The 12,657-nt window shown below is 46.8% G+C and overlaps 1 protein-coding gene across 1 annotated transcript in view; it reads left to right on the top strand.

The window, feature by feature from the left end:
* The window catches only part of LOC140203631 (uncharacterized), a 64,594-nt gene that overhangs the window by 33,201 nt on the left and 18,736 nt on the right, over positions 1–12,657 (top strand). The window contains exons 7-8 of the mRNA XM_072269679.1: positions 4,708–4,969; positions 8,341–8,522. Of these exons, the coding sequence (XP_072125780.1) occupies positions 4,708–4,969; positions 8,341–8,522 (444 nt within the window). The remainder of the gene's footprint in view (positions 1–4,707; positions 4,970–8,340; positions 8,523–12,657) is intronic.

Raw genomic sequence — 12,657 nt, 5'->3', positions numbered from 1 at the left:
CACATCAGGCCGGCCAGACCTTTCGACCAGAAGTGTCTCCATAAAATGCCTTCTCTACCTTGCTTTGTCGAATAAAGAAGCTGCTTTGTATCTACCAGTAATTTTCTTCGCTGGCTTCATTCACGCAACAACCTTAGCGAGCAGGCACATTGTAGAAGGAAGGGGAGCACACAGCAGCAGCTTAGTGAAGCCCTTAACTCTGTTGCCACTACTTCAGGTTGTCATAACTGGCGGAATGCTCCCAATGGCATGCTATAAGACCGTCAGATATAGGGGCAGAAGTGGGCCATTTGGCCCATTGAGTCTGCTCTGCCATTTAATCATGGGCTGATCCAATTCTTTCAGTCATCCCCACTCCCCTGCTTTCACCCCATACTCTGGCTAATCAAGAACCTATCTATCTCTGCCTTAAATGAACTCAATGACTTGGCCCCCACAGCCACTCATGGCAACAAATTCCACAGATTTACCACCCTCTGACTAAAGTAATTTCTCTGCATCTCAGTTCTAAATGGACGTCCTTCAATCCTGAAGTCACACCCTCTTGTCCTAGAATCCTGTACCATGCCCTCCAGTAACTTCTGACAACCAAGTCTAGCTCCTGGCCTTCACATGTGGCTTAGCCACTAAGCTGGGCAGAATCATTTCTACTGACAGGAGAAGGGGCAAAGGTGGGTTAATGGCATCTTAAATCCAGTCGCTTCAGGCAGATGGGACTCATCAACCATGGCTGGCCCCTCATCTAGGAGAAGGAAAACTCTGATCTCAAACCTCCCATTGCCCTGCGACTACACCCACTCATAGGGAAGGCTTCAGGAGTAAACCCTGAGGGAAAACATCTGCGGCAGTCCCACGTTGAGTTCAACACTGACTGGCAACTCCTGCGATGCTGCTGGTACCAGGCTGTGTTGCTCTCTGCCGTTCCTTTGGGTTCATCAACTGCGTGGAGATGGGGAGCTTGCTACATGGGCAACAGCTTGCTCTCCATATCCGGGCTTAGTAGCTAAGCCACACGTGAAGGCCAGGAGCTGTGACTTGGTTGTCAGAGGCAATATTGAGGCACTCGCCATTGGGAGCTTTTAATAGGCAGCGGGAGCTCGTCCCCATTACCACCCCATGGCTATAACAACCTTAAGGAATGGAGTGAAGCTGAAATTGTTGCAATGGACGACTGGAAGCGGACCCAAGTGCAGAACACCGACACGGAGGTAGAATTAACAGAAGTGTGTTTATTAATAGTTGCGAGGAAGGTCGGAGAGTGAGGATTAGATGCTTACATGAACAACAAACCGGAGTAGCCCGGACCCAGAGCTTGGTTATGGAGCTTGGACACAGAGCCTGGACTCGGACTCGGACACGGAGCCCAGACTCGGACACTGACTCGGATGCAGAGCCCAGACTCAGACTGGGACATGGAGCCCGGACTCGGACACGGAGCCCGGACTCGGACACAGAACAACAAAACCAGACAACGACAGACAATTTGTATCTTGATTCGGAGTAGCAGCAAACGGCCAGGAATACTCAGCAGGACACGAAACTACAAAACCAAACATCGACAGTCCGTTCGTATCTTGACTCGAAATAGCGGCAAACGGCCGGCAATACTCAGCTGGACACGAGACGACAGAATTCCCAAAGCAACCCCAGGCACCGAAGCAACTTAGAGTCCAGTATTCTCAGCGGCCCAGAACGTGCTTTGCCGCACTGGCTGAGGTGACGGTCCAGTCCCAAGTAGATGTAAGCCGGAGTTATTATGTTTCCAGTTCGGATGAGAATCAGGTGCCTTAGTCAAGGAGCCAGGTAAAACACGGGGAAAAGGAAATGAACAGAAATGAGGAATCAACTGACTGGACCGTGACTGAAATAACAGATAAAAGTGAGTGGAAAGATGATGCTAAACACTTTCTCATTCAAATCTGCAGACAGGAGTCATTATTAATGATCAAACTAAATATATGATCAATAAATAATGACAATAATGAGCAGGAGTCAATTATACGTCCCTTGCCACAGTGAATGTACCTGGATTGGAATATCTGTTAGGATGTCCGGCTAGTTGGGATCGTCCCAATCTGGTATTTCGTGTCCAGCAAGAACCATGGATCTAGAAAAAAGAAATGTGAGCTAAATCCCATGAAGGCAGACAAATTTACATAAGTGATCGGATAAATCTGGAATAAAGGTCTGTAAGACATGGCAACTATTGAGCTGTTGCTAAAAAGCTCTTTAGTGAGGGAAATCTCCCATTTCCTCTTCATATTTGAGGCCTACAACACTGCTGTGGCCTTACCATTGCTTGCAATGGGCCGTAAGTTCATGGACCCTATGCAGATTACAGAGAAGGAGGTGCTTGCTGTCCTGAGGAAAATCAGGGTGGGTAAATCCCCAGGGCCTGACAAGTTGTTCCCTCAGACCCTGGGGGAGGCTAGTGCAGAAACTGCAGGGGCCCTAGCAGAGATATTTAAATAATTCTTAGTGACAAGAAAGGTTCTAAACATAAACCAGGAAATTACAGACTGCTCCATCTGACATCAGTAGTGGGATAGTTATTGGAAAGTATTCTGAGGGACTGGATATATGAGTAAACAACAGGAATTCTGCAGATGCTGGAAATTCAAGTAACACACATCAAAGTTGCTGGTGAACGCAGCAGGCCAGGCAGCATCTCTAGGAAGAGGTGCAGTCGATGTTTCAGGCCGAGACCCTTCGAAGGGTCTCGGACTGAAACGTCGACTGCACCTCTTCCTGGATATATGAGTATTTGGATAGACATGGGACTGATTCAGGATAGTCAGCATGGCTTTGTGCATGGTAAGTCATGTCTAACCAATCCTGGAGAGTTTTTTTAAGCAAGCTACCAGGAAAGCAGATGAAGGCAAAGCAGTGGATGTTGTCTACATGGACTTTAGCAAGGCATTTGACAAGGTCCCGTATGTGAGGTTGGTCAAGAGGGTTCAGTCGCTCGGCATTCAGCATAGGTTGTAAATTGGATTAGACATTGGCTTTGTGGGAGAAGCCAGAGAGTGGTAGTAGAGGTTTGCCTCTCTGACTGGAGGCCTGTGACCAGTGGTGTGCTGCAGGGACCAGTGCTGGGCCCATTGTTGTTTGTCATCTCTATCAGTGTTCTGGATGATAATGTAGTTAACTGGATCAGTAAATTTGCAGATGACACCACGTTTGAGGATATAGTGGACAGTGAGGAAGGCGGTCATGGCTTGCAGAGGGATCTGGATCAGCTGGAAAAATGGCAGCTGGAAATCAATGCAGACAAGTGCGAGGTGTTACATTTAGGTAGGACCAGCCAGGGAAGGTCTTACACAGTGAATGGTAGGGCACTGAGGAGTGCGGTAGAACAAAAGGATCTGGGAATAGAGATCCAAAATTCGTTGAAAGTAGTGTCACAGGTAGAAAGAAAGCTGTTGTCACATCGGCTTTCATAAATCAATGTATCGAGTACAAGAGATGGGATGTTATGTTGAAGCTGTATAAGACACTGGTGAGGCCTAATTTGGAGTATCGTATGCAGTTCTGGTCACCTACCTACAGGAAAGATGTATAGTAAATAAGGTTGAAAGAGTAGAGGAAAAATTTACAAAAATGTAGCTGGGTCTGGAGGACCTGAGTTATAAGGAAAGATTGAATAGGTTAGGACTTTCTTCCTCAGAATGTAGAAGGTTGAGAGGAGATTTGACAGAAATATTCAAGATTATGAGGGGTATAGATAGGGTAAATGCAAGCAGGCTTTTTCCACTGAGGTTGAGTGTGACCACAACCAGGGATCATGGGTTAGGGTGAAAGGTGAAAAGTTTAAGGGAAACATGAGGAGAAACGTCTTCACTCAGATGGTGGTGACCAGTGTGGAATGAGCTGGCAACACAAGTGCTGCATGCGTGCTCGGTTTCAACGTTTCAGCGAAGTTTGGATAGGATGGAGGACTATGATCCTGGTGCAGGTCAATGGGTGTGGACAGTTTAGCAGGTTTTGGCATGGACTAGATGGGCCAAAAGGCCTGTTCCTGTGCTGTACTTTTCTATGACAATGACTCTAGAAACACTGATTCGTTACGTCAGGCTTGTTACACGGAGCTTGGGAGGGTGAGACTAGAACTAGAGCTCGTGGGTTAAGGGTGAAAGGTGAGAAGTTTAAGGGGAACATGAAGGGAAACTTCTTCACTCGGAGGGTAGTGAGAGTATGGAGCAAGCTGCCAGCAGAAGAGATAGATGGAGGTGCGATTTCAACATTTAAGATACATTTGTACATGGATGGTAGGGCTACAGACTGGGTGCCGGTCAATGGGACCAGACAGATTAATGATTCAGCATGGACTAGATGGGCCAAAGGGCCTGTTTGTTTACTGTAGTGCTTTCTGACTGTGAATGTAAACCACCAGACAACTTCACAAGATGGAATATCATGGGTTCAGGGTGCAGTCAACCTTTTCAAAGGCAACTATGAATCGGCAAGAAATCGCTTCCAATAAATCCTGTCAAAAACGGGGGGAAATAATCAAGAGAGCTGATATTTCCTTCAATGGATACGCAGTCTATCTTGTGGCTTGCAGTGCTATTGACCTGTCACACAATAACACAAATGGTGGGGCAGAGTACTTGATCAGCGAAGTCACTCGGCAATGCCATCCGATGGATGAACGGTGGCCTGCGATAGATTAGACCTGACGGCTGTGTAAAATGTTGTTTCTTGCAGAAAGCTGTCTTTCTTTAACCAGTACATGGAGAGCAATGCCTATGACTTGGAGGTGCTGTGGAGCAGTATTGAAGACGTGATCATCAAAACCATTCTGTCTGTGTATCCGGCCCTGAGGAACACCTACTTCACCTGCTTCCCAAATCACGTGTCTGGGAGTGCTTGCTTTCAGCTCCTCGGCTTTGACATCCTGCTGGACCACACCTTGAAACCCTGGCTGATGAAGGTACGCGCGCCTCTGGGATACATAAAGATTAAGCAGGTAATTTAGGTGACCGCATAAAACATGCAAATGTAACATCATGATGGGATGGCCAGTAATATCATGAAGGATCGCACCAACCCTGCTCACTGTTTGTCCCCACTCCCATCAGGGAGGAGGCTCTGTAGCATCCACACCAGGATCAGCAGACTCAAAAACTGTTACTTTCCCCTAGCAGTCCTCCAAGAGGACCACAACCGTGTTGTAGGGTTTGGAGGCTTGCGCGCCTCAATGACCCGGAGAGGTCTGCACGCTGGAGCCGGGGCTTTAGGCTTTGGCTCTGGATAGGGTCACCCATGACAAACAGGTCAAAGGGTAGAGGCCAGACTGAGAGCGGTGTACCGGTCCTCCAGATTCGAGGGCTCAACTCAGCACTACCAGCACTGACCACTAAAACAAAACTGTTACGCAAACTGCAATGAAGAATCCTCCTACATCTGAGTGTGGCGGTGTTCCTGAGTCTCCACCTGGGACTTACATGTCCGACAGTAGTGAAAACCGAGCGGAAGCTACGGGCATGATCAAAGAATCTCTGAACACCACCAGAGATGGAGGACCTTCACTGTTGTCCTAAACACCAGCACTGCAATGGGCAGTCAGTATGTCCCCAAGTACTGAGGCTGATCAACACCCCCATCCACTAACCCACCCCTCCACAGACCCGCAACCACCACTACTTTATCATTTCTTGTCAGAGTCACCTTATGTACAGAAACTCCTGTACCCAGCGTCACTTTATGGACATACAATCAAGCTACGCATATAAGCTATCTAATGTATTTATATTTACTGTTTTTTCCCATTATTATTGTGTTCTTTTCCACTTTTCCACTATTATTGTTATCGAAAAGGTGTTATATTTGGATGTGTGCAGAGTACAGAATAAGGTCGATGAACTTGTGGCACAGTTGCAGATTGGCATATATGATCAGAATTAGAATCAGGTTTATTATCACCGGTATGTGTCATGAAATTTGTTAACTTAGCAGCAACAATTCAATGGAAGTGTTCAGGAACAGTTATTACCCCACTCAACCATCAGGAAGAAGGTACAGGGTCTTGAACCAAAGGGGATATCTTCGCTTAACTTTACTCACCACAGCATTGAACTGCTCCCACAGCCTATGGACTCACTTTGAAGGACTCTTCATCTCATATTCTTGATATTTATTGTTTGTTTATTTATTTATTCTGGATGTTTTGTTTGATTCCTTTTAAATACTGTGAATGTCCTCAAGTAAGTGAATCTTAGTGAATCAACATATGCCAATGGTCATATGTACTTTGATAATAAATTTACTTTGAACTTGACTTTGAGTAGAAGAGCAGAACACAGTGCAGAAGCAGTTTGACAATCACAGCCTTAAGGTAAAAAAAAGTTAAACCAAAAAAGTTAGACCGTTATCCCAAAATCTGCTCCCTGTGGAAACAGATAGATGGGTTCATAAAGAGAGATTTTGGCACATTGGTCTTCATTAATCAAATTGTTGAGTACAGAAGCTGAGTTGTTAGATTGAAGCTCTTGAAGATATTGGTGAGGCCTACTTTGGAGTATTCTGGTCACCTAACTACAGGAAAGATATCAATGATTTGAAAGATAGCAGAGAATATTCACAAGGATGTTGCTGGGTCTCGAGGGCCTGAGTTACAGGGAGAGTTATTCTCTAGAGCACAGGGAATCAAGGAAGATTTGATGAAGGTCTACGAAACCATGAGGAACATAGAGTAAATGGAAGCATGCTTTTGCTGCTGAGGATGGGTGAGACTAGAACTAGAGGTCATGGGTTAATTGAGAAAGGTGAAATGTTTAAGGGGAACATGAAAGGGATCTTCTTCACTCAGAGAGTGGTGAGAGTGTGCCAGCGGAAGTGGCGGATGCGACATTTAAGAAAAGTTTAGATAAGTATGTGGATGGCAGGAGTATCGAGGTCTATGATACAGGTGCAGATTGATAGGAATTGGCAGAATAATATTTTGGCATGGACTAGATGGGCCAAATGGCCTACTTCTGTCTTTTAGTGCTCTTAGACTATGACACAATGGAAGATATGCATCTGTAGATGGGTGGAAGACCATAGTCGTTTATGATAGTTCCCATAGACAAAGACCTGGCATTTGTCCATAGTTAAATCCACATTAAAATGGTTCCAGAGAGGAAGACACCAGAGGGTGATTAAAAACAAGAGAAAATCTGCAGAGGCTGGCAATCCAAAGCAACACACACACACACACACACACACACACACACACACAGACTCTCTCTCACACACACACACAGACTCTCTCTCACACACACACACACACACACACAGACTCTCTCTCACACACACACACATACACACACACACACACACACACACACACACACACACACACACACCCAGACGGAATAAGGAGTTGTTCCTCCAACCTGAGTGTGGCCTCATTGCGGCAGTAGAGGTGGCCATGGACTGACATGTTGGAATGGGAATAGGAAGTAGAATTAAAATTGGTGGCCACCAGGAGAAGTGCCACACCTGCACTTGGATCTCCTCCCTCACTACCATTCGGGGCCAAACGGTCCTTCCAGGTGAGGCGACATTTCACCTGTGAGTCTGTTGGGGTCATCTGTTGTATCCGGTGCTCCTGGTGTGGCTTCCTGTATATCGGAGAGACCCGGCTCAGTTTGGGAAACCGCTTCAACGAGCACCTACAGTCCATCCACCAGAGAAAAACGGGACCTCCCGGTGGCCACCAATTGACCTGGATGAGGAAGTGGAGGGATGGGTTAGTAAATCTGCTGATGACACAAAGGTTGGAGATGTTGTGGATAGTGTGGAGGGCTGTCAGAGGTTACAGCAGGACATTGATAGGATGCAAAACTGGGCTGAGAAGTGGCACCCTACCTGGGTCACCTTCTTAATGGCTCTGGTCCAGGGCTCCAGCCAGCATTGTTCAATGGTCTTTACCCCCAGACCCGTGCCTTTGTTTTTTTCAACTCGGCCTGGTTCAAAGCAGCTAAGGTAGCTGACCCAGGCACTGAGCCTAATGAGGTTGTAGATTTCTTCTGCAAGTCTGCCACTTTACATTATAAATCGCTGCTTGTCTGAGAGTGGTCCCGGGTTAGCCGGTCGTTAGCTGAAACTCCTTGCGTCCACATTCAATTGCTCTGATTCGATAATCCCAGAGCTAGAATCGAAGAGTTCACAAAATGGAGGGTGTGCAAGGACAGTCTCACAAAATGGCCACCTCCACCTCCTTTCAGCATGTGGCAAGAACAAAGACAGTTTGTTTGCCTACTTCCACTGCCCTTGATTCATTTGAATTCACTGATTTGTAGACTGTTGTTCTTTTTGGCCAACACTATTAATTTTTAATTATTAATGTTGCAGGTTAAGCATTCCCTGAGCTCTGTGATGGACTCCAATCTTGATCAAGAGGTGAAGGAGGATCTTCTTTATGATACACTCTGCATGATTAACCTTGCAGCTTGTGGCCGGCAGAAAGACATGGAGGAAGAGAGGCCGCGAAAGAAGGAACAGCTGCCTAAGATCTGGTGGTCGCGGGAGTACAGGTGACTGAAAGACTGAAGAGTGCCACGTTGGGCAACGATAATTAATGAATATTCCTGCTGTCAAATTCAGCTGCACACACAAAGTGCTGGGGGAACTCAGCAGGCCAGGCAGCACCCATTTAGAACAGAGATGACGAGAAATTTCTTTCGCCAGAGGGTGGTGAATCTGTGGAACTCATCGCCACAGATGGGAGTGGAGGCCAAGTCATCGGGTATATTTAAGGCAGAGGTTGATAGATCCTTGATTAGTCAGGGCATGAGGGGTTATGGGGAGAAGGCAGGAGATTGAGGCTGAGATGGGAAGGGATCAGTCGTGATCAAATGACAAAGCAGCTTCGATGGGCCAGATGGCCTAATTCTGCTCCTCTTACGCAAATGAACAAACAGTCGCCATTTTGGGCCGAGACCCTTCTTCAGGACTGGAAAGGAATAAAAAGGTGTGGGGAGGGAGGAGAAGGAGGATAGCTAGAAGTTGATAGGTAAAGCCAGGTGGGTGGGAAAGTTGAAGGGTTGGAGAGGAAGGAATCTGATAGGAGAGGAGAGTGGACCGTGGGAGAAAGGGAAGGAGGAGGAGTGCCCAGGGGAAGGTGACCGGCAGGTGAGAAGAGGTGAGAGGCCGGAGTGGGAAACAGAAGCAGAGGGAAGGGGGAAGGACTATTTCCCCAGAAGGGGAAGCCGATGTATGCGTTCAGAATAAAGAAGTGGGCAGGAAAATCACTGAAGACTGTACCCACCCTGCAAACTCACTTTTCCAAAAGCTCCCTTCGGGAAATCACCTTGGGTTTCTGAAAACGAGACCTCATGCCATCTCAAAAGATTTTTTCCCCTCAGGCAGTTCATCTGATCAACCATCCTAGTTACTCCCCCACCGACCCCCAACCCCCTCTAACTATTACCCTGTCACTGCACTGAACTGTAAACACTATAAACCACATTTTGATACGCTGTCTACTTTGTAAATCCATATTAGTATTTATATATTTATGCACATTATATTCCATATCCAAACTTTAACCTCTGGCTTACCTTTGTCTACTTCCTTATTCTTTAATAGAGGGTCTTGGCCAGAAACATCGACTGTTTATTCCTTTCCGTAGATACGGCCTGACCTGCTGAGTTCCTCCAGCATTTTGTGTCTGTTACTTTGGATTTCCAGCACCTGCGGAATCTCTTTTCTTTATTCTGTATAATTGTTGTACATTGTTGGATTTTGTCGCCTGTCATGCCCTGATCAACACCATGCAGTGAATTCCAAATACGTGCAAACTTATCTGGTGCATAAAATTGATCCTCGATCTTAATGTTAGCCTCTCCTATCCTTTTATAAAAACCTCCCCTCCAAAGTATCACTGCTATTCCCTGCACATTTTAAAGTTCCACATTTTCCCACTGCTCAGGCATAGCCGCCGAGCGCTTCTGTGCCATCCGCCACCAGCGTGATATTCTGGTGGCCAAAGATTTTAATTCTGATTCCCATTCCCAGGTGTCAGTCCACGGCCTCCTCGTGCCAAGGTGAGTCCACCCTCAGGGTGGAGGAGTAACACCTTATATTGTGTCTGGGTAGCCTCCAACGTGACAGTATGAATATCGATTCCTCCTTCTGGAAAACAAATTTCGACCCTCCCCCATTCTTCACTATTCCTTCCTCCATTCCTTTCTTCTCACGTGCCTATTACATCCTTCTGTGTCCCCTGCTCCTTCCCTTTCTCCTGTTGTCCACTCTGCGCTCCTATCAGATTCTTTCCTCTCCTGCCCTTGACCTTTCCCACCCACCTGGCTTCACCTATCACCTCCCAGCTATCCTCCTTCTCCTCCCCTCACCTTCTTATTCAGGCATCTTCCTCTTCCTTTCCAGTCCCGATGAATGGTCTCAGCCCGAAATGTCGACTGTCTATTCCCTTCCACAGATGCTGCCTGACCTGCTGAGTTCCTCCAGCATTTTGGATTTCCAGCAACTGCAGACTTTCTTGTGTCAGAAGTTCCTCCTGCTGCTTAGAGCTGCAACAAAGGGGAAAGGAGGTGGATTCAGCAGGCATGCAGAGGTGGAGTGAGGACTGTGGGCTAGACTGCGCTCAAGAGGACTAGAACATATCACCAAGGAAGTAATGCTGAGGCTTTATAAGGCACTGGTCAGACCGCACTTGGAGTATTGTGAGCAGTTCTGGGTGGCAGGCGGAGTTACGTTTCTACCAAAGGAGGTGTAAGGTGCCCCTTCCCCCCTCTAGCCTGCAGGTCACCCTTGGACAATATGTAGCACCTGGTTAGCCCCCTGATCAGGGAGTAGGTGGTGGACAGTCGTATGAGCAGCCGGTGCAGATCGCAAGTCCTGGGTATGTGACCACTGACGCCAGGCAGACAATCTCTGCAGGGTATTGATAATGACTGGGGTCACCCGTCTTTTAAAGACACTGGCCCAGAAGAAGGCAGTGGCAGACCACTTCTGTAGATAACTTTGCCAAGAGCAATCAATAGACAATAGGTGCAGGAGTAGGCCATTCGGCCCTTCGAGCCAGCACCACCATTCACTTTGATCATGGCTGATCATTCACAATCAGTACCCTGTTCCTGCCTTCTCCCCATATCCCTTGACTCCACTATCATTAAGGGCTCTATCTAGCTCTTTCTTGAAAGCATCCAGAGAATTGGCCTCCACTGCCTTCTGAGGCAGAGCACTCCACAGATCCACAACTCTCTGGGTGAAAAAGTTTATCCTCAATTCCGTTCTACATGGCCTGCCCCTTATTCTCAAATTGTGGCCTCTGGTTCTGGACTCCCCCAACATTGGGAACATGTTTCCTGCCTCTAGCGTGTCCAATCCCTTAATAATCTTGTATGTTTCAATCAGATCCCCTCTCATCCTTCTGAATTTCAGTGTATACAAGCCCATTCGCTCCAATCTTTCACCATATGACAGTCCCGCCATCCCGGGAATTAACCGCGTGAACCTCGACTACACTCCCTCAATAGCAACAATGTCCTTCCTCAAATTTGGAGACCAAAGCTGTACATGATACTCCAGGTGTGGTCTCACCAGGGCCCTGTACAACTGCAGAAGGACTTCTTTGCTCCTATACTCAACTCAACTCAACTCCCCTTGTTAGGCCATTAGCTTTCTTCACTGCCTGCTGTACCTGCATGCTTACTTTCAGTGACTGATGAACAAGGACACCAAGATCTCATTGTACTTCCCCTTTCCTAACTTGACACCTTTCAAATAGTAATCTGTTCTTGCCACCAAAGTGGATAACCTCACATTTATCCGCATTAAACTGCATCTGCCCACTCACCCAACCTGTCCAAGTCATCCTGCATTATCTCAACATCCTCCGCACATTTCATACTGCCACCCAGCTTTGTGTCATCTGCAAATTTGCTAATGTTACTTTTAATCCCTTCATCTAAATCATTAATGTATTATAAATAGCTGTGGTCCCAGCACCGAGCCTTGCAGTACCCCACTAGTCACCGCCTGCCATTCTGAAAGGGACCCATTAATCCCTACTCTTTGTTTCCTGTCTGCCAACCAATTTTCTATCCGTCAGTACCCTACCCCCAATACCATGTGCTCTAATTTTGCCCACTAATCTCCTATGTGGGACCTTATCAAAGGCTTTCTGAAAGTCCAGGTACACTGGCTCTCCCTTGTCCATTTTCATAGTTGCATCCTCAAAAAATTCCAGAAGATTAGTCAAGCATGATTTCCCCTTCGTAAATCCATGCTGACTCGGACCGATCCTGTTACTGCTATCCAAATGTGCCGCTATTTCATCCTTTATAATGGACTCCAGCATCTTTCCCACCACTGATGTCAGGCTAACTGGTCTATAATTCCCTGTTTTCTCTCTCTCTCCTTTCTTAAAGAGTGGAATAACATTAGCTACCCTCCAGTCCTCAGGAACTGATCCTGAATCTATAGAACATTGGAAAATAATTACCAATGCATCCAAGATTTCTAGAGCCACCTCAAGTACCCTGGGGTACAGACCATCAGGCCCTGGGGATTTACCATCCTTCAGTCCCATCAGTCTATCCAATACCACTTTCTGCCTAATATGAATCTCCTTCAGTTCCTCCGTTACCCTAGGTCCTCCGGCCACTATTACATCTGGGAGATTGTTTGTGTCTTCCCCAGTGA

Source organism: Mobula birostris, chromosome 10 (genome assembly GCF_030028105.1).
Source record: "Mobula birostris isolate sMobBir1 chromosome 10, sMobBir1.hap1, whole genome shotgun sequence".
NCBI classification, from domain to species: domain Eukaryota; kingdom Metazoa; phylum Chordata; class Chondrichthyes; order Myliobatiformes; family Myliobatidae; genus Mobula; species Mobula birostris.
This window is presented reverse-complemented; position numbering and strand designations above follow the sequence as displayed.